Here is a 21973-nt window from a genome sequence, read left to right on the forward strand (position 1 = left end):
TCCTGTTAAGCAAGAAGCTAAAAAACAAGTCAGGGAGATCTTAGATCAACTTGAATATCAGGGGGTAATTGAAACATGCACCTCACAAATGAACAATCCTTTGTTTCCTGTCTCCAAGCCAGACGATTCATATCGTCTAGTTTTGGACTACAGACACCTAAACTCTTGCTGCAAAACATTTGCAGTACAAAACTCACACAGTGCAGCACTAATGAATAACATCGTGTGCAAAAAATATAAAACGACATTAGATATCTCTAATGGTTTCTTCTGTCAAAACATAGCTCCAGAAAGCAGATATTTGACCGCTTTCTCCTGTATGGGGGCGCCAGCACAATTTTGCCGTCTCCCACAGGGATTCAAGAATAGCCCAGGATTATTCTCAGCAAGGGTAACAGAGTTACTACAAATGTATGATGATGAGGCATTATCATATGTCGATGACATCTATCTTACAGACGACGACCTGGAGACACACTTGAAAAGAGTGAACACCATAATACTTGGGTTTGCAGCTGAAGGGTACAAATTCAACTTTTAAAAGTCACAAATCGCTCACCTAACTGTCCTGTTTTTAGGATATGAATTATCAAGTGAAGGCAAAAGCCTAGCAGACAACTTCTTAGAGAAGTGTGCAGTACTCCAAGCACCAAAAACGCTGAAGAACTTACAATCAATACTAGGTTTCCTGAATTTCGGGAGAAAATACATTCTAAATTATGCAGAGAGGGTTAAACCTCTACGAATTAATAAACCCTGATTTCAAACAAATCAATTGGACTCAGAAACACACAGAAATTTTAAGATCATTACAAACAGACATGTTAACTAAAACAAAACTGCAAACAAGCGCAAACGAACGCAACCTTGTAATCCGAGTCATCCCAGGAAGATGCGGATTCACGTACCTGACCTCTAATGAGGGAGAAACGGTACCAATAGCATATAAATCACACTTGTACACACAAGCTGAAATAAAACTCAGTACTACTGAAAAAATTCTAACTGTGGTTCAAACTGATGTAGCAAAAGAAAGAGCCCTAGCCCAAGACAAGAGCATATCTGTATTAACAGCAGTATCAGCCCTTGAGGCAGTAACAAGACCACGCATTCCGAATGCTGTGGCATTAGATCTAAAATGGATACAATGGTAAAATTATCTTGCTGAAGAAGACGTGAAACGCGCTTTTGACGTGAAACACGCTTTTGATTCGAAAATTAAAACATTTGAAAATTTGGAATACGAACATGAATATCCTCTGCCAATCGAAATTCTGCCTCTAGAACAGTACACCTGTGTAATCTACACGGACAGATTTGCACAACACTATGTTGTGGATAAAAAATCTTATAATGCAGCGTGCGCGATTGTTAAAGGTCGCTGGCTCTTAGGTAAATTCAGACCGATAATCACCAAAACTGAATCACTCAGAAACTGTACAGCTCAGCGAGCTGAAATAAGATCTTTAAAGATGGCGCTTGAAAATGCCAATCGCGAATTCCCTACACTAATAGTGTGCGATTCGCATTTTTGCGTCAAGTCTTACAATAATGACATGCAGACATGGATCAAAAACGGTTACAAAGATGAGACTGGTGCCACAATAAAAGCATAAAAAGCTCTGGGAACAAGTAGTTCTTTTACAGAAAGAACTACAAAAGACTCACGTGATACATACACTGAGTCATCAACGTGATGGCGTTGCGGGGAATTAATTGGCTAACAGAGCCACGGCGGCAGCTGTTCAACCGGCTTCCGTAGCTACAAAAAAGCATACTAAAAAACAAATAGACGGTGAAACGCTACTAGCAGTAAAAGCCTCAATGAAAGGCAACTATGCGGAAATAAATACATAATTGATGCGAACTCCGTTCCTTTTGCTCAAATCCCTGGAGTGGGGGATAGAGTCATTCCAAATACGAACCGGAGGGCTTACTTGATTCAAGAAGCACACATGGGAATGGGTCTGAGGCACCAATAGATCTTGAAATCCCTGATAGAATTACAATCACAGTACAGGTGGCAAGGGATGAGCGTGCACATTTATAACTTTGCAATGAATTGTCAGAACTGCAATAGAAATCGCAGTTGTGAACCGGACCAGACACCAGCCCAGACACCCTTTTTAGAAAGCATCAGGCTATCTATACGCAGAAATCCAGCCGGAGAAATGCAATCCCATAATTATTAAGACGAGATTCACTTAGATGTAGACCCCAGCGCCAGAACTGTTATAAAAGATTTGCGAGTCTTTATCGGCACATACGCAATTGGCATGCTACATTCTGACCAGAGTCCTGCGTTTAGCTCTAGAGCTTACAAGGAGGCCATGGCCAGCATGGTCATTGCATTGCGGTACTCTTCTCCCTTCCATCCTGAGGGTAATGCGGTAGTGGAAAGAAATAAACGTGACATAAAGCAATCTATAACGGCGAGGGTATTAGGTTCGGGTGATGGGTGGGTCAAACATTTAACAAGTGTCCAACGTAGTCTTAACAATCTGCCATGAAATTCTCTAAAAGGTATCACTCCATACGAACTATTGTTCGGTACTAGAATGATAATCAAGGACTTAGATTGTCAGACTTCAGTGGTGAAAGAAAAATGCTTTGATATCAAAGATTGTTTGGCTGTTTTACAGGACTTAAATGAAACAAGAAGAAGTCTAAGTAACACAAAGTTAAAGCCAACAGCCACTGAAGAAAAACCACCTGTCCCAGCAAGACCTGTCTGGATTCCAAAGATTGAGGATCTAGTCAGAGAAAAGATCGCGGTGAAGAAGGAATTTGGGCCTTCTTACAGAAAAGCCGTACCTGTCTTAGCTGTCAGCGGAACAAGATCAGTAGTACTACCACCCCTTGCTGGTAAAAAGGATAACAGAGTTGTATCAATCGACCTGATAAGATCACAATCATGTGGCCAATAATAAGTAGTAGGCCCAGTGGACTCCCAAGAGGTAGCAGAAGACCAAACCTTGCTACAATCCAAGAGGTTCAAACTGAGAGACTAATCACTTTTGATAAACCTGCAGTAAATAAAAAAGGACTATGCAACAAAGCCATGGAACTTGTGCCTCTTGAAACCCAAATTGCAACAGTTCGTCAAGAAACACCTGTCTACAATGATGTAGCTTCAGACTATACTAATGTGACAAAAGAAGATTCAAAGACTAAAGAAAATCCGGAAACAATTCCAACAATTGACAGAACTGCATCTGGCTACTTCATCAATTTCGATGACTTTTCTGATGATCCAAGAACATGAAGAAACGCAAGCAACAAAAAGTTTTAAACAAAAAATGACTGAACTCTTTCATCAACTCAAAGAAACATATCTGATTTCACCATGGATTGAATTATGGATTGTGTTAGGTGTACTTTTCCTCCTACTTTGGCTCATCATGATTTTATGTTTGGGTAGATTTATTGATGGAAATTTTAGTACAATGGACACAGCTAGCCAGAACATCAACTTGGTCCTAAAGCCACACAGATCATGTCACATCGAGAAAAGAGAACTGTCATCAGTGAACATCACAGCCATTCCAATACCTGGTGGTGTAGCATGGGACAAAACGGATTACGAAATCTATGGCCTGATTGAGCTCTTGAAATATCCACACCAGTTCAAGGTTTCATTAAGTGACTTTGTAAAACCAAGTACTTTCTCTGATGATTGGGACTTTGAAAATATTAATAATATGATGTCAGATTTAGAAATGTCAGCAAAATTCAACACACATGATTATTTACAGGGTTCATCAAATTATGAAGAAATGTATTGCTATAATCATTATGGTAATCACTATTTGCATAAATCTGCTAATCCTAGAAATGTTTTTACTTATAATCAATGGGAACATTGTACAACACCGCCAAAAGGCAGCTCGAAAACATTTTATGAGAAATTCCCATACTTCTCAGGGTTTAACACAACTGATCCAGAAACGTTTTATTTCAAAATGTTAAATAAGACAGGATTGAAAAACATGTTGACAAATACTAAATTGATTTATTCTGAAACATTTTATGAAAAAATGTCTACATTTGGTTTTGAATTTTGGAAAAACAACATTGAAACAAAAACCATCTGGGGTACAAAAGACTGGCAGGTACAAGGTTTAGATCCACTATTCAGAGCCTGCATTATCCCAGATCAGATAATATTCCTGAATGACACCATTCAACAAACAACCTGTCTCGGCCTATCCAAGATAAAAGAATTAAACAAACCGTCTATTCCAAAGCCCATACCTGATAGTAATAGCACTACAGATGTGGAGATAGACGTATCGCATATTTTACACCAAAACAGAAAAAATCCTGATTGGAAAAAATGGTTGATCTGGCCCACAGACACAAATAACTGTCAAGATAGATTCCTGAACAAAATACAGGGGTTCAAACAGACCAGGCCAGACCCAAGATATTCCCAGAGACAACATCCAGGGATAATTACAACATACAGTGTAGGGAAACTATGCCTCGAATGGCTACAAAAATCCATACTGGCTGAAATTAAGCAACACTTGACTTTACTTAAAGAAGGTGCTGACGTGCGAGATTTCATACTGGGACCTCGCAAACAGCGTACAAAACGTTTCATATACGCCGGTATATACGCTGCTTACAACGAAGCTTGGAAAGTAATGCAAATTGAAACTGCAGAAAAAATACGAGAAATTGATTGTATTCATTTGGAAAAATCACTTTCTGTAGTGGACAATGGGTTAACGACTCTGTCCTCCAGAACTTATACACTGGACAGCATTGTATCATCTGCTATTGATATAATAGAGCAGGACTTGCTAATGTTACAACCTGGCCAGTCCCAATTGCGTTCTATTGTACAGTTAGGCTGGACGTTACAAAATCTGCGTTCAGGCTACGTGCCATGGCGTCTAATCAACACAACGTCATTATTTTCTATCTTTAACCTTACTGATAAACAAATCAGTTTGGCACAAAAAGGAGCAGACTATACGATTCTGAGCACTGAAAAACTTGAGAGATTACCATTGACAATGTCAGAGAGACCTGTCATTGAATGGATAATACATGGTACGATTACAATTCCAAAAACAACTTTTCAGTTTCAGTACTGCCAAGAATATATACCAGCAGGCCTGTATGAAAGGTTGGGTAAAGGATACATCAAGTCAACATGGAATTTACCTTATACACATAAATGTTATAGTGAAGGGAACAAAGAGGTATTTCTTAGTGGTAACAATTGTGAAAAAATCACTAAGTGGTACACTTCTGTGTCAAGGTATTAACTTGCATGGAGCCTGCGAAGGTTCATCAAATAACCTTTCATGTCACCTGCATGGCACTCCTGCAACACAGATAGAGCCTTTTTTCAGACAGCTTTCCAACGGCAGCTATGTTATAATAAGTGACCGCAGCTGTTGTGGCATGGTGCCAGGAAAAGCCTATCTCGTGAGCGTTACTTCCATGGTCACTTGTTGTATGCACGTACTGTATCCAAACAGCAATCCAGACTTGGAGGCGGCAATATGGCCTTCTTTGAATATCTCTTCTATTCGAATTGATACTTTAAGCAGAATGAAGTCTAGTCTTTTACAAACAACTTTGCCTTTAACCTCGTCCAAAGAGACGTATGATCTGCAAGTTGCAAGGACAGCGGCAGAGATACATTCCCTATTATCGTCAAATTGCCCCGTGCATTTCGTAGAAATGTTAAGCCAAATCTTAAACATGTCAGATACCAGTGGCATCGCACATGTATTTAAGACAATTTTTTCGGGACTGTTAGCACCCTTTGAAACAGTTCTTGGCATTTTCCCAAATTTTGTGCATTCAGTATTCGGCGGCCTGCCTCATCTTTTGGGACTCGTAGCAGGAATCTTATTTTTATTCCTTCTGCTACGATATGGCAAGTCAAGCCACAGAGAAAACTCAGGCAACAATGGAAGAAATAATCCTAGCTATACGATACCTAGAACGGATCACTAAAGTCCTCGGCTTTGCCCGGTTAAGAGATCTGAGTACTACCTGGTTTCTTTCATTCAGACCAATCTGGCAAGATTGCATCTTACCTGTGCTTCGATGCCTGCTATGCAGAGAAGAATGCGTGTTGGACGTCTGTCTTACACTACCATCAGCAGTACCTATGGATATCGATACTTTGTTTGGTTCGGTAACGGCTCATGCAGCGTGTTGTCCCCAGCGGCTACCTATTCTGATGACGGCATTCGTTGAGACTACACCATTACGATTAGGTGGCGGTGAAGTACGAGATGAAAGCACCACCACACAGGTACAACCTTCTGTGAGCATTGCTGATCCAGACACCGATGAGGGCAAGGATTCTCACATTTGCAATATTTCAGCTTTTTCGAACTTGGTCGAACTCTCACCTACTGTTGTAGACCAATTTTTCGCAAGCCTGTCTGATCTGATGTTCTCTCCCAACAACGAGAATAACTTTTAAAACAACGAGCACACAGCGTTCCCTGAACTCTGAATTCGGCCTTCAGTTTTGATAAACAACACTACTGAAAACAATTGGAACTATTTTTTCCCCTGAAAGCGAAATTATTTTTTCCATTTTCAAAATATTTACCTTTTTTCTGGCACATGGTACTCTGCTTAAAGTAGAACTATTCTTAGAGAACAGAACTTCTATTTTTAGAGACTCTAGAGACAATATTTTGACTTAGCCTCTAGCACAAGTACAGTATTGTATAAATATGTGATGAAGTGGTCTCGACCTTCTTTTCTGTATTAAGAGCCATTTCATAAATGTAATTTTCGCAAATCATTCAGACAAAGGTACCATATATGCATTTTTTGAATGATACCACTGCTTGAAAAACATACAGTATAAATACTCATTTTCGTGTATATACCATATACCATTTCAAATGCAATTTATGTATTTTGGGGTGGGTTGGAAAACACATGCATTGTTATATGTTTAGTATTGCTTAGTATTTAGTAATGATGGACATTATACGTGGAGTGGGTGTTGTGAATGTATCTAGGACCCTATTTAAATATTCCCGATTCATGCCCTTGTGTGGTTATAACAAAACATATCCTTATAAAGGCATAAGAATCATATCCATATTTAGTCATAGCCAATGCAGTCCAAATACGGCTAGGCTACTCCCATAGACTCCTAGAAAGTACAACACGTTCTTTAAACAAACCAAGCCTCCAGCAGCCTGGGAAATCCCCCTGCTTTTGTTTTGATTTGCACAAGAACTCCTGGAGTCCAGAAAGAACTGTAAGTTCTTAGTGACGTCTTATGTCCACCCTCACGTCAAACTCAGCACCTTTCAGGTATAAATATACCAACATTTGCCTTAAGCAAACACAAGGTGGTTTGGAGCAGAGCGGCTATCTACTTGCCCGACGCCCAGCTGATGCGAGTGCCGAAGGAAGCCGACCCTCCCATTGACGCACTGAGAGAGACGCTGTCTTTTCTCCTGCCGAGAAATTCCAGCTCCAGTGTTTCCAGTCACCCTTGCGGGTTGCTGGGAGATCGAGTCCTGAGAAAGAGATACGAGACCTCCTTCATTCTATAAACCAAGGTACGGAGCTGATTAGATCCTTAAGAGAATTTTTGATTCAGATTCTTGGCAAAAACTAACTTAACTTAAACTGCAGCTCACTTACTCCTTCCCACGTACTAGGCTTAGGTTAGGTACACCGGGGTAGGCGTATCTTAGAAGCACCAGTTGAGTACGTTTAGTCAATGATTCTATGTATGTATATATTTTTTCCGTTTTAAGTGTCATATGGCTCAGAAACCATATAAATGCTTTTACAGTATTATTTCATAATACTCCTTTTACTGTACGCACTTTACTTCATGATAAGTATTGCAATTGTGGCAATTCACTTCTCTTGCATGGAGAAAGAGGACTGCTCAATAAATAACAACTTTTATTGAAAACACCCGTCTCTCTATTTCTCTGCACTCCTGGTGAAACTAAGTATGCACGATTGACTGAGTGAAATATCTGTCTATTGTTTCCACACGACTCTGGAGATATACTCCTTATTCTCGGGGGAGCAAAGTTGTCATGTTTATGCGGTTGTCAGAAACTAATCCCTTCTTGTCTAATCAGGAAAGTTAACTCCTTCCTGAACATTCGAGAAAGTTTCTAGTGACCTCTGAGCTAGCTGGCATTCATCATTAAGTCTAACATATTCAGTAGAGACCTAGTCGACCTCAGTCCTACGTCTAAACTATTGTTTATGTTATTCCAATGCACAGAGCCTATTGGGAATATAGGAACTACACTACAAAAAGTGCACATCTACCACTTCTCCTCTCCCCTCCCATGGCCCGGCCCCACCCATCCCTGCACACGCTGGCTCAGCCAGCACTTGAAAAATAAAACAATATTAAAATAAATTATTGTTTATTTTTCAGCTGCTGGCTCTGAGCCAGTGGGGCGACACTCCTCTGCAATTGAAGAGGAGCAACCCAGTTTCAGAGTGATCCGTCAACCAGGTGTGGCTGAACGGAATTACACCAAATTTGGCAGAAAGCTAGAACTTTACCCAAAATGTGTGCTTTTTGTGATTTGTGTTAAATTCATTCAGTAGGGAAAGGAAAGTAAGATATCTAGACACAGAAGTAAAGCAGGACTGGAAGATGAAAAGATAAGATCTGATTGGCTGCCTCACATCAACAAAGATGTTTGGCAGTCATTTTAGGACTAGGGGACTCAGAAGGTGTAGTTATAGTTAGCTCAAGTAACCAAAACTCGTGCGCACACAGAAGGATACAAAGTTCCCCAGGGAAAAAGGGGGGGGGGGTTTCAAAAAGGGGGTTGTGGAGAGGTAAAAAGAATATACAGTCAAGGAACTGGGAGGTTCCTCTGTCGGAACTAGAGAGCCTCACACACCCAGAGCGTTAGGTGTGGAACACACCCTGACTGTAGGGTGTCCAGTGTCATCATCGGCTCACTGCTCCTCGTCAAACCGGCGCTGCAAAGTCTGACGGGGTGCCGTAAGGCACCCTTTTGACGGAGTTCTTTTGTTCCTTGCTGATGGTGTGTGTGAGTCAATAGGAAGTGGTGTAGTCAGTGCAAGGTGAGTGAATATTAAAAAGGATAAACAGTCCACAATAGGTTTTATTGGCGTGGCTGCTTCCCTAATTAAAAGGGGGTGAGAGGGGAGCTGGAGACTGTAGTGAGGTTCAGACTCTAACTCAACCCCCTGGTGTGGTCAACATGTTTCTCGCCATCTGGCGATTCGTCAGGACCAAAACAAAGTACTACACGCGAAAAGAAGTGGTAAAAAAGTTCATACACAGGGTAATAAGAAAATACAACCTCACTGGGTCTGGTAAAGAGAGGGCCTGGGATCCTGCTCTAGTTAAGCGACCTAAGAGTTGAAGGAAAAAACAGGGGAAGCAAGTTAAGCCATATCTCAAGATTATTATTATGCATTGAGATAGTGAAAGGTGACTATTAGATATATTGCTCTCCACACTGTGGGGTAAAAAGGGGGGACGTGCAGGGAGTGCATTCATACAGGTCATTCATAATCGGTCTAAATATGGCACGACTATAATCTCTCAGTGGAGACCTCAGAATGTGGTGAATATATATTTAAATCTTAGCCGTGAAGCCGAGTCTTATCCATGCAGCACCCAGTGCATGGAAACAATCAGGGAGATCTTACCCTAAAAGAGAGTAACAAGGCCTCGCAGTATGCTCCCGTGAGGCCAGCGCTGTCTGATGGATATACCTGTGGGATGTCAAGGGGCAGGTATGCATGTGTAAGTAAAGGACAAAGGAAAGTCATATGTGCCTGATAATCGGGGTTCCTTCTGGGGGGGAAAAAAACCCGGGACCAGTCAGTGTAAAGCGCTCAAAGGGCAAGGGAGTGGATATTTGGGAGCCCTCCCAGATAAAAGTGCCCTGTGACACGGCATAAAGTAGTCTGGTGAGTATGGAGGCAGAGCCTCTATCTAATTGGAGAGTCAGCAGACCAGAGGCGTCCCCAGCGCATGGCATAGTCCGCACGGAGGGCGCCAAGGGGCAACTCGCGCTCACCGTCTGTTGGCGCTGGTGTGGAGAGCGCCAAGCACCCTGGGTATGCCGCGTCAGGACAGACCAAAACAAAGAAACCCAAACAACACAATGGAAAACTCCCATGGTACAGAGGCATTAGCGGGACTCGGGCTATTTAACAGCCATCATCCGAGAGCACTACGCGAGAATCTACCCTTCGGCCAATTCTTGCGGGTACGAAGAAATTGCTCCTCTAGGGATGACTATAGACAAGAGGCTAACACCCTTCAACACAAATTTATGGATAGAGGGTATCCTACGAAACTGATACGCGACTCCAGTAAGAGAGCACTCAACAACAATAGAGAGGCCCTCCTTGAAGTACTTCAGAAAGAGCGTGATGACTTGATCACCTGTGTCACCAGCTTTACTAAGAACTCCAATTTCATCAAAAAAAACGTGAACAAACACTGGGGTATTCTGAACGCAGGGGGCACTGAGCTACCTAAACCTCGGTTAGCTTTTAAACGAACAGCAAACCTTAAAGACTCCCTGATACATACACGCCCTAAGAAACAACTTAGCAGTGGGCAGCAGACATTATGGCACCTCCCTCCCGTGGTTGGTCACTACCCGTGCGGTGGCTGTGTAGTATGTCCTCAGTCTAGACAATGTAAAGAAATCAGACTGACGGACTCCTTCACATGGAAACTCAATAGACATACCAACTGTCTCAGCACTAAATGCATTTACCTACTGATCTGTCCTTGTGATAAATTTTATATAGGTATGACCATGAGACAAGTAAAGCTGAGAATAACGGAGCACAAAAGCAACATACGGTGCTCTAGGACCCACACGAGACTCTATGAACATTACCAACATCACAACCACTCTGCAGACAGTATTCAGTGGTTAGTGCTTGAGTCCCAACCAGCCATGTCCAGACATGCACTGTTTAAGTTGGAACAGAGATGGGTGCATCGCTTACAGCTGGACACCGTAGGACTCAACGATGCGGTCCCCTGGGCCACCGTGTCTAGGTGAACCCCTATCCAGTTCCTACGTGTATATATATATATATATATATATATATACCCCCTACCCAAGCTCGACCACCATAGGTGAGCACCAGGGAGTAGTACTCCTTCCTCCCCCCTGCCCTCCCTCTCTCCCCCCCTTCTTTCTTCCCCCACCCCCAACCCCCCATCATCCTCCTTTACTCAAGTCCCCATCATCTCCACCTTAGGGTCATGCAGCCTCACTTCATGAGTGGTGATCTCACTGGACCCCACACCTGTTAATTAATTAATCAATCTAAATGAAAAATTACCCCATGGGCCCTAAGCAGTCCACCAATATAACTACTGCTATCACCAGCGATCTGTTCCAACATGGCTGCCACGATCGCCACCAATTAATTCCGACCCCTCAAGTCCCTGGGCCACAGGTGCGCATGCGCATGAAGCACGACACTCGCAAACTACACCCTTCCAATATGGCCGCGACTATCACAATCCTCTCCTCAGCTCCGAGATCTAGTTTCCCGGTGCGCATGCGCATGACGCGCATTAGTCGCCACTGTTGTGATGACGCATGCAGATACGAACTACCAGCCCCTTTATAGGCGGTCACCACCGGAACTCGCCACCAGCTGCTCCGCACCCTGACCAGGTGCCGCGAGCGTGAGGGGTAGGTGTTTCCACCGTCCCAGCGCACGGACTGAGGTAAGCTTTCCCTCCCTTCCTCCCCTTCGCTGTCCCACCCCTGTCTTTCTCTTCCCATTGCCGCTCGCTTGATGACCTGAAGGTTGCCTCCATTCCTGGCAACCTCGCTACCCATTTGAGCGTGGACCTAGATGACAGCTCTACAAGTGGGCCCCCCCCCCTTCCCCTTTCCCCCTTCCCCCGCCCTTTTACCACTCCACGGACGTCGGTGCAGGTATGAGGGAGCTCCCTCCCTGCCCGAGTCCCGCTAATGCCTCTGTACCATGGGAGTTTTCCATTGTGTTGTTTGGGTTTCTTTGTTTTGGTCAGTCCTGACGCGGCATACCCAGGGTGCTTGGCGCTCTCCACACCAGCGCCAACAGACGGTGAGCGCGAGTTGCCCCTTGGCGCCCTCCGTGCGGACTATGCCATGCGCTGGGGACGCCTCTGGTCTGCTGACTCTCCAATTAGATAGAGGCTCTGCCTCCATACTCACCAGACTACTTTATGCCGTGTCACAGGGCACTTTTATCTGGGAGGGCTCCCAAATATCCACTCCCTTGCCCTTTGAGCGCTTTACACTGACTGGTCCCGGGTTTTTTCCCCCCCAGAAGGAACCCCGATTATCAGGCACATATGACTTTCCTTTGTCCTTTACTTACACATGCATACCTGCCCCTTGACATCCCACAGGTATATCCATCAGGCAGCGCTGGCCTCACGGGAGCATACTGCGAGGCCTTGTTACTCTCTTTTAGGGTAAGATCTCCCTGATTGTTTCCAAGCACTGGGTGCTGCATGGATAAGACTCGGCTTCACGGCTAAGATTTAATTATATATTCACCACATTCTGAGGTCTCCACTGAGAGATTATAGTCGTGCCATATTTAGACTGATTATGAATGACCTGTATGAATGCACTCCCTGCACGTCCCCCCTTTTTACCCCACAGTGTGGAGAGCAATATATCTAATAGTCACCTTTCACTATCTCAATGCATAATAATAATCTTGAGATATGGCTTAACTTGCTTCCCCTGTTTTTTCCTTCAACTCTTAGGTCGCTTAACTAGAGCAGGATCCCAGGCCCTCTCTTTACCAGACCCAGTGAGGTTGTATTTTCTTATTACCCTGTGTATGAACTTTTTTACCACTTCTTTTCGCGTGTAGTACTTTGTTTTGGTCCTGACGAATCGCCAGATGGCGAGAAACATGTTGACCACACCAGGGGGTTGAGTTAGAGTCTGAACCTCACTACAGTCTCCAGCTCCCCTCTCACCCCCTTTTAATTAGGGAAGCAGCCACGCCAATAAAACCTATTGTGGACTGTTTATCCTTTTTAATATTCACTCACCTTGCACTGACTACAGCACTTCCTATTGACTCACACACACCATCGGCAAGGAACAAAAGAACTCCGTCAAAAGGGTGCCTTTCGGCACCCCGTCAGACATTGCAGCGCCGGTTTGACGAGGAGCAGTGAGCCGATGATGACACTGGACACCCTACAGTCAGGGTGTGTTCCACACCTAACGCTCTGGGTGTGTGAGGCTCTCTAGTTCCTACAGAGGAACCTCCCAGTTCCTTGACTGTATATTCTTTTTTACCTCTCCACAACCCCCTTTTTCAAACCCCCCCCCTTTTCCCTGGGGAACTTTGTATCCTTCTGTGTGCTCTTGGCTTGGACACATACACTGGACCCCATTAAAATATCGTCCGCTCCTTAGTTCCTCTTGTTGTTATAAAACCAAAACTCGTGCCCTAAATTAGCAATAACTCACATCCTTGCAATGCACTGTTATTACCCCATATATTACATCACTCATGACATCTTCTATGACATGCGCAGTTCTCTCAAGATGTACGTCACAGTTAGGAGAGAGATGGTGAAGAGAAGGAGGGCAGCTCGGGGACGGCGGGTGGCAGAGCGGAGTTCCACAGAGTTTTTCCCCAGCTCCGTGGACCTCCGCATTGTCTCACTACGCCAGCTCCACCCGGGGTTAAATTATCGCCGCTTTTGCAGCGATAATTTCATCACCTTATCAGCAAAGAAATGTTATCGCGTGTTTTGCTGATTTAGCGAGCCTTTCAACAACCCCCAGCTTTGCATCTCTAATGAGATGCAAAGTGGGCGTTCCAGAGCAAAATAATAGGACAAATGTTGCTAAGCAACATTTCTTCTATTATCAAGCTGCACGCTAACAAGCAAAGCGTTAGGAAAAGTAGCGCTAACCACAGTGAACGCTACTTTCCTAATGCCTGCTTATGACCTGATTTAGCCATGTAATCCAATAGGAGGTGGATTACATGGCTAAGATTACCCTGCCCTATCAACAAGGTTATCGCCATTTTCAATGGAATATCGCTGGAAAACCAGCGATATTCCATTGAAAATGGAGTTAATCCCAGCTATCGCTGGGATTTTTATCTCCATGGCGTTAAGCGTTGTTAATACAACGCTAACATGGAGATTACCACCAGCGATAGCCGGCGATAGATTTTCTCACGCTAACAGCGGTCAGCGATAATTATCGCTGCCACTTGTTAATATGCCCCGAGGGCGTAGCTTGGTCAGTAAGATTGGGGGAAGGGTGGGCATCATTTTTCCAGGCCTTCAAGCTGGCATATAGTGTTAAAATACATTACATGACAAGCCAAGCGCATGAGCGAGGCTTAAGAGGCAGTAGAAAGGGAGAGGAATATGAATTAATAGGAGTACAAAATGAGAGAATCACCATACTTTGTAAAATAAACATTTTTAAGGCTTTCAAAACTGAGATGAAAGAGAGTGTGTGTGTGTGTGTGTTTGTCAGTGTATGTATGCAAAGATCCCAGGTGAATTCCGACAGACACCTCACCATACCTGACTGAAATTCATCTGAAAATACATTTATGGGGGGGGGGGGTTCCCCCCAAAGCTACACTCATGGCAGGGACGTACATGCCAAGTATGCGTAGAAAAAAGTGCGGTAAACAGATTACAGCACATCCAACGGATTTTGAGTAATATGGTAATACCATAAAAAAGCACATCAGTTTATGGAATTTCCCCTATATGATGCATTCTCAAACTGCATTACACCTTTTTCACTCCAACGTATAACCTTTCACATAATTATATCCCTTCAGCAATCCATACAGACTGTAAACAAACAACAGATTTCAACTAGAGAAAATAATTACCCTACTATGCTACACTTCCTTCTATAAGACTTCAGTGACTGACAGAAAACCATACTGCTTACCAATCGATTCAACTCTCTCAGACTGCACCATGCACCATTCCTCTTGACTGGTCTTCCTCCTAATAGTCAGTTTCTAATGCCACTGAATGATGCATCCTCCCGGTGGACATTCCTCTTCCCACTGGGGCATGCATTCTTACACATAATTTCACCTCCACTACACTACGCATTAATTTGTCCATGTCTCTATCGAGATATGCTCCCACAGAGCACATCTTTCCACCAAAACACAGCATCTTCACCTTGTTCCAATAGTATCTCCTGCTATTTTACAGAATCCTGCCTTCCCCTCCATTCACTGAATGATGCCTTCAACTGTCTAGCCAACTCACCCATCAATTAGCTTTTCTCAGTAGCTCACGCCTACACTGATTGCTAATTTTACCTCCCTATGGATTATACGTCTTGCCATTGACCACACGCCATTACACTGGTCACGCGTTCATTGACCACACGCCATTACACTGGTAACGCGTTCTTCTGTTTGACCATAATGAGCACATTTGTAAAACTCATTCATGGCTCAATGTCTCAATTTAAGGCTGTACTCAATAACCCACTATTCTCTCCCACTATCTCAGTCTTTATGTATATGAAAAAGTGATTGCTTAAGACATGCAATATATTCCACCAATAACAAGAAGCATACTGGAAATTCTGTTCTGAGTCAATGTACATTCTCAAGGCATTGGGGGGGCAGATTTACAAGCCCCTTGCGCCACTTAAGCGTCACTTTTCCCATGTTAAAGGTGACGCAAAAGTGGCGCAAGGGGCTTGTAAATCTGCCCCTGGGTTTTTTGTTTATTTTTCGCAAGTACAGACACTGTAAATTACATTTTGTGTTGAAAATGATATAAATATGCAACTACATTAATTAAGGCTATGCATTTTAAACAAAAAGTAATTTTAAAGGTTACACGCCTAAGTGCTAGCTTTATCAGGTTGATGCTTGTGGGTGAACATTGCCCAGATAGCACATGTGTGCAATGGTATCTGTAGATTATTCTTACACTTGGCGGCAGTGCCCACCATCACTGCCACCGACACCTTCGTACCTGACTCTGCCACATCAGCAATCTCCACACCTTGCTCTTGTGCCATGAAGCCCAGGATGGAAAAGATGACGAAGCCCGACACAAAACTGGTACCACTGTTCAGACATCCCAGCAGCATACAGTCCCTAAGTCACACACATGTCAGGGAGTGTGTTAATGAAAGGAGAAAGGTTTAGGCTAAATCCCCACCTATTTACAGCACATAATCCAGGCAGTAACCCCATAGGCCGTCGACGTACCGGTAGCAGTTGTATTTGTACTTGTTGTAGCTGCCAAGGGAAGTCATCTCTCCCAGGCAGATAGCATAGGAAAAGAAGATTTGAGTTCCAGCGTCGATCCAGACCTGGTGAAGAGAACAACAAAGTACGCTTAGAATAGAAGCTTTATGTGTCCGTGAGGAATAGACAGTTAAAAACAGTAAAATGACAAACATTCAGTGACAAAGTAATAATGAGGAACTTTTATACTGATTAATAGTAATGACAATCAATTAAACATTAGGCCTGGACAGAATTTGCAGAGTTCCACTATGCGGAACTCTGCAAGGTGATCGCAAAACTCCACTACGCTACGCCGTTCACACAGATTTTTAGCATTAGGTGTTTGTCCCTCACTGGAAAATCAGCGCGAACTGCACCCTGCGCACCACAAGAGGGCGCTGATTCTAGGAGATGTTCTACTTGAGCTGCAGCTTCCTCAATGCGAACGGGAGGTTTGTCATTGCAAGTGGTAGCAGTCACCCGTGTTGAGAAATCCCACTGGGAGGTGGCCTGGAGTAAGCTTTTCCTTGCTCGTACTCGCCAACTTAATGTGAGTGAGCAAGGAAAAAACTCTGCTCCTCCCGTTTTTCAGAACTTCAGCACTACGCAGAATGCAAAGTGGGAAAAACTTTGCAAACTCCAGAAGCGGAGAGGAATTTCACACAGAGGTCTATTAAACATTGATCATGTTTTTCATTATTAATGATTTTAGCACTGTAGAATTAGTGTTACAGTACTTTAAAGAGTTACAGTAAGGCAAAAGGTACAGGTTACGGTTTAAGTTTTGACTTGTGGTTAGTGTCATGCTTAGGTTTAGGGTTACGAGTAAGGTATGCTTTTTAATTGGGATGGAGTTAGCTATTTAGGATAGACTTAAAGCTAGTGTTAAGTGTTGTGGAGGGTTGCTGGGATTGGGTTTCGGGTTAACTTCAATTATTTCGGGTTAACTGCAATTTTAATATTAGAACTAGGGTTAAGTTTGAGTTAGGTCAGGGTTAGGGCTTAGGTAACAATGAGTGCCTTGGTTAGCACTGTTGGGGCACATATTTCTCCTTCTGATATTCATTGCAGCAGTTTCTTTGCACTTTGCAGTTTGTCATTGAATTTAAAAGCTGTGAATGTAATAAAGGGCCGAGGAGCATCTAGCAGCCCCCCAACTCCTCATTCCTTCAACCCCAGGATCCTTTGATGAATGTTCCTTCTCAAGTAGAGTTTTAAAAACACACAATGGTGGTGCAGTTGTCTAGATCAAGAATAAGAAAGAGTTATGTGTCACACACGGACCATAACCAAACCTTCCTGATCCCTCTCACATAATATTGATTGAAGGTCAGAATACCTGAGCCCCTAAATAGTCCCAAACAGCACCCAAACAATAGGTGCATCCCAAGAAACAATGGACATGGTACATGCTGCACTACACAAAGGTCTCAGTAACATGCACATACTATCATGGTAACGCATACCATAAGCTATCTTATTATCAGACATACAGTGTCTGAGTAACACACTCTCACACAACATTAATGTAACAAACTCTCTTTTGGTAACATACATACTGTGAGGAACACAATGACCCTCTAATCACGAATTAACACTATATCACTGACCTACACACTAAACGAGTTTAGGGGCAGTGTTGACTCATCTAAGGTACTGCAGAGGATTGGGGGTGTGGCTTGGCCGGCTGCAAGATGACCGCACACTAGTGAGCTCTGCGGCCAAGCTCTTTAATCCTGCATCATCCTGCTGGCATTTACACTCCTCCCGCACTAAAGTGGGATTTCTGCAGGGGCGGTGGGTGACATTTCAAAGTGGTGGGGCGGCAAGTTATTTGCCTACAGCACCGCAGCGAGCGAGCGAGCCCGAACCCCAAAAGGGGGGTTTGTGGGGGATTACCCCCCCAAGAAAATTTTGAAAAAAAAGAAGAAAAATCGTGCATTTTCAAGCAAATTTGCGAAAGCAGGAAGGTTAATAAAGCAATTGTGAAAGTGCAGTTATTACATTAATAGATGGCATAACATAGGTAGCTGCTTATTCAGTATAACCACAGAGCATCATTCATTCCGTCCTATTACGCTCAGGTGCTGAATTCAGACTATAAGACTTTCATGAAAATCTCAGCTCTAAGAGTAGAAGAAGTTGCACAGCAGTTGGGAAACAGCCTTCACAAAGCATTAGGAAAATGAGAGGCAATTACTTGAAAGCAAACTGAAAGCAATGCATCAAGTAGTAACTTAAAGCAATGCATCCAGCAAAACAGTGCATGCAGTCAACCATATAAAAGTAAACTAAAGCAAGTGTGAACCTTCACTTTGAAAGCAGGGTGCTAGTCAACAGGCCAGTCACATACATTTAAACTGAAGAAGAGTACACCTCAGCATGCAGGCACCAACATAAAGCAAGTCAAACAGTTTAATGAAAGAAAAATGACTGGTCTGGGTCTGGATCTGACTTGGTACGAGCAGGATACAAAAAGTAAACGAGTAGGTGGTAACCCACTTCAAGTGAAGGAGCTGTAAGGAACCTAAGCGCACTGGTGTTGATACCAATAACAGGGCAGCTCTGGCTTTCTCAGGGTGGGTGTCAGCTGTGTGATGAAACCAGCATGTGAAGCAGTTACCTCAAACAAACTAAAACCAATGCACTCATCAAGACAAGGAGTTACATGAAATCAAATAGAAAACCACCATCAAGCCAGGTAGTCACCTAAAGGCAAATTGAAGTGACTGCACACTATGGGAAGTGCACTTCACCAGCCAGCCTATTACACTAAAGGAAAATAAAAGCAATGCTCCCAGTAAACAAGACAACATAAATTGAAAATGTTTCCCAGCAGGACCAACAGTCACAAAAAGTAAAGAAACAGAACGAAGTCAGAGGCACTCCAGGAATCCAGGAGAGTGGTCTGGTGGACTGTTCATGAAGGCTGAACCTGGTTCCCCAGAACGAAATTCGGCAGCTCTGGCGTAGTGCCACATCCCTCAATGAACACCATACTATCCCACTGAGACACCCACACTGTCTTCAGCTACAACCCAGTTGTGCCCTGCTACATATACCTGGATGCGGCTCAATTTAAATTATGCACAAGAGTGATATGCTGCCTGGAAAAAAAGTACCTTCCTGGAAAAAGCAAACCCTCATATGGATGCAAGATTAAGTAAAGCATATGAAATGTAAGTAGAACTACATGGCTACCTTAACACTTTTATACTTATTATTCAGAAATCAAGAGTGTTTTTTACTGAAACTTTAAGCACCACTACAGATCCCTGGGAGGACCAGTATCACGGTGCATTGCTTATATCCTGTGAACCGTGAGCAGTATGGTTTAAAAAGACTACATTACTCAACACAGAGCCACTGCTTGCTTTTCTTTTTTTTTTCCTGTTTCATTATTTTTCATCCTTCCACTCCCTTATTGTTTCGAGGTCTCAGTTAGTTTTCTTTTGTCCTCCACATGATAAATGCGCCTTCCTTCCCATGATTTCCAATCTTTCCCATCCCCTCCTGTGATTTGACCTCTCAGTTCCCAGGTCACCCAATACCTGAAAAGTGGAACTGGGCCCCAGGACATGTATTAAATAGCCCCACATCCTCCACTGTCTCTCATACTCAGGTACTTATGAAGTATTTGGTGACCTAAACATGGCCACCGAGATGGACATTAGCCATGTTGAAGTACATGGCTTTGAAATCAGGCACAAGTCAAGGGTGCACATGGGTCAACAACAGACCAATTCGGTTGGCTGAAAGCCCCAATAGGTAAGTATATTGTATACAATTTTAGGAAAATCAAAATGTCTTGGCTACCACAAGACCTAAAAACATCCTTGTCAAAGTCAAATTGTGGACCGCTGTTCCTGAGTCTCTGAGAAAGTGTACCTCATTTCTTTAATTTCAGAAAAAGCTGAAGACATGGTTATTTTAAACAGCGGCTATGTCCCCTTAGCTTATTGACGCACGTATTAATAACGCTCATATACTTAATAACGGTCATATACTTAATGCCAGTTGACTGAATTGTTTGTAATGCATTCATTAATACTGCAAACGCTCAACAAAGCTACAAATAACGTAAATCGTGCGCAATGTCAATATCATCATTCCTTTGTTAATGCGATGGGTGGATTGATGGGGAGAGGGTGGGTGGATGGATGGATGAAGGGTGTATAGTAGGACTGGTGAAAGGCTGGCTGGATGGATGAAAGGGTGGGTGGATGACGGATGGCTTGCTGGCTGAATGAAAGGGTGGCTGGATGCATGGACGGATGAAAGGGTGGGTGCGTGAAGGATTGGCGGATGGCTAGATGAAATGGTGCATGGATGAATGGATGTTTCAAAGGGTGGATGGGTGAAGGATGGCTGGATGGGTATGTGGATGGATCAAAGGGTGGGTGGATGGATGAATGGGTGGATAGTTCGCAAACAAATACTTAATAATTGCTTCATGTAAGTCTGTACAGGGTGGATGGATGGAATTGCAGGCATAATCATTTCAGGGCCTTTTGTAGACGGGAGGAGCGAGCTGGACAATAGTGTTTAGTTCTCGGATTTCATAGATTTGGATTGCCTCAAAAGGTCAAATTATTATCAAAACGGGTACATTTGGTCATGAACAGAAAGCAATTAGTTCTGCAACTCTTCGAAAATGATAAATGTGATAAAGATAAAAAACGAGTCACGCAGACGGTTAACACCATACGTGACACATTTATCAGTACTGCAGACATAATCATTTCAGGGCCTTTTGTAGACGGGAGGAGCGAGCTGCAATAAATGTATTCACAAATACCTCTGTCGTTCCATTACGTACATGAACTAGGTTTAAAAAGAAAAACTAGCCATGTTTAAAGAATCAGGTCGTAAATCATGTACAGTCAGTGCCAGTTTGCGTTCCCATAGAAAACACTGTGCCTCAAAAATGTAATTGCAAGCGAAAGAAACGTACACAGCAGAAAAGAAAAATGCACGTTAGAAATCAGATTATAAAGCTGATCACATTTTATGCACAGCGAACCAGACTATCCCGAACACTAATGGTATTTACATAGCGCTTCGTACCGCTTTGGGTGGCGTACAGGTGCCTTATCGAACGGGTAGCAAGCGCAATCTGCGAAATGCGTGGCTGACGAAATATGCACCGATATAAATTGCACTTTAGGGAACAGATTTTAAAGCCAATCACAATTCATGCACAGCGGACCAGACTATCCCCAACAGTAATGATATTTACATAGCGCTTCATAACGCTTTGGGTGGCGTCCAGGTGCCTTATAGGACGGGCAGCAAGCACACTCTGGGAAATGCGTGGCTGGCTAAATACGGACCGATATGGGATATGTATTCTTGTCTTTTTTACAACAATTTCATTTCAGTAGGATAAAAGAGCAGTTCACACATGAAACAGAGGGGTACAAAAAACAAAACGCGTTGTCGGGGCGTGCGATTTCGTGGTCTGCGAAGTTAAGTACTGCCCAATAGCAATCAACGTATTGGCGTTGCAACAACTGCCTCTCCCTCCCTCTGTGTCACTCCATCCCTCACTCCCTCCCTCTGTGTCACTCCATCCCTGTGTGTCACCCCCTCCCTCTGTGTCACCCCCTCCTTCTGTGTCAGTCCCTCCCGCTGTGTCACTCCCTCCCTCTGTGTCACTCCCTCCCTCGATGTCACTCCATCCCTCTGTGTCACCCCCTCCTCCTGT

At 43.4% G+C, this 21973-nt stretch overlaps 1 protein-coding gene across 1 annotated transcript in view; it reads right to left on the minus strand.

Moving 5' to 3' along the window:
- The window catches only part of LOC144782385 (sodium- and chloride-dependent taurine transporter-like), a 300110-nt gene that overhangs the window by 74013 nt on the left and 204124 nt on the right, over positions 1-21973 (minus strand). The window contains exons 6-7 of the mRNA XM_078661712.1: positions 16246-16349; positions 16007-16131 (exon numbers count right to left, since the gene is read on the minus strand). Coding sequence (XP_078517838.1) covers positions 16007-16131; positions 16246-16349 — 229 coding nt within the window. The remainder of the gene's footprint in view (positions 1-16006; positions 16132-16245; positions 16350-21973) is intronic.

Source organism: Lissotriton helveticus, chromosome 9, assembly GCF_964261635.1.
Source record: "Lissotriton helveticus chromosome 9, aLisHel1.1, whole genome shotgun sequence".
Lineage (NCBI taxonomy): Eukaryota > Metazoa > Chordata > Amphibia > Caudata > Salamandridae > Lissotriton > Lissotriton helveticus.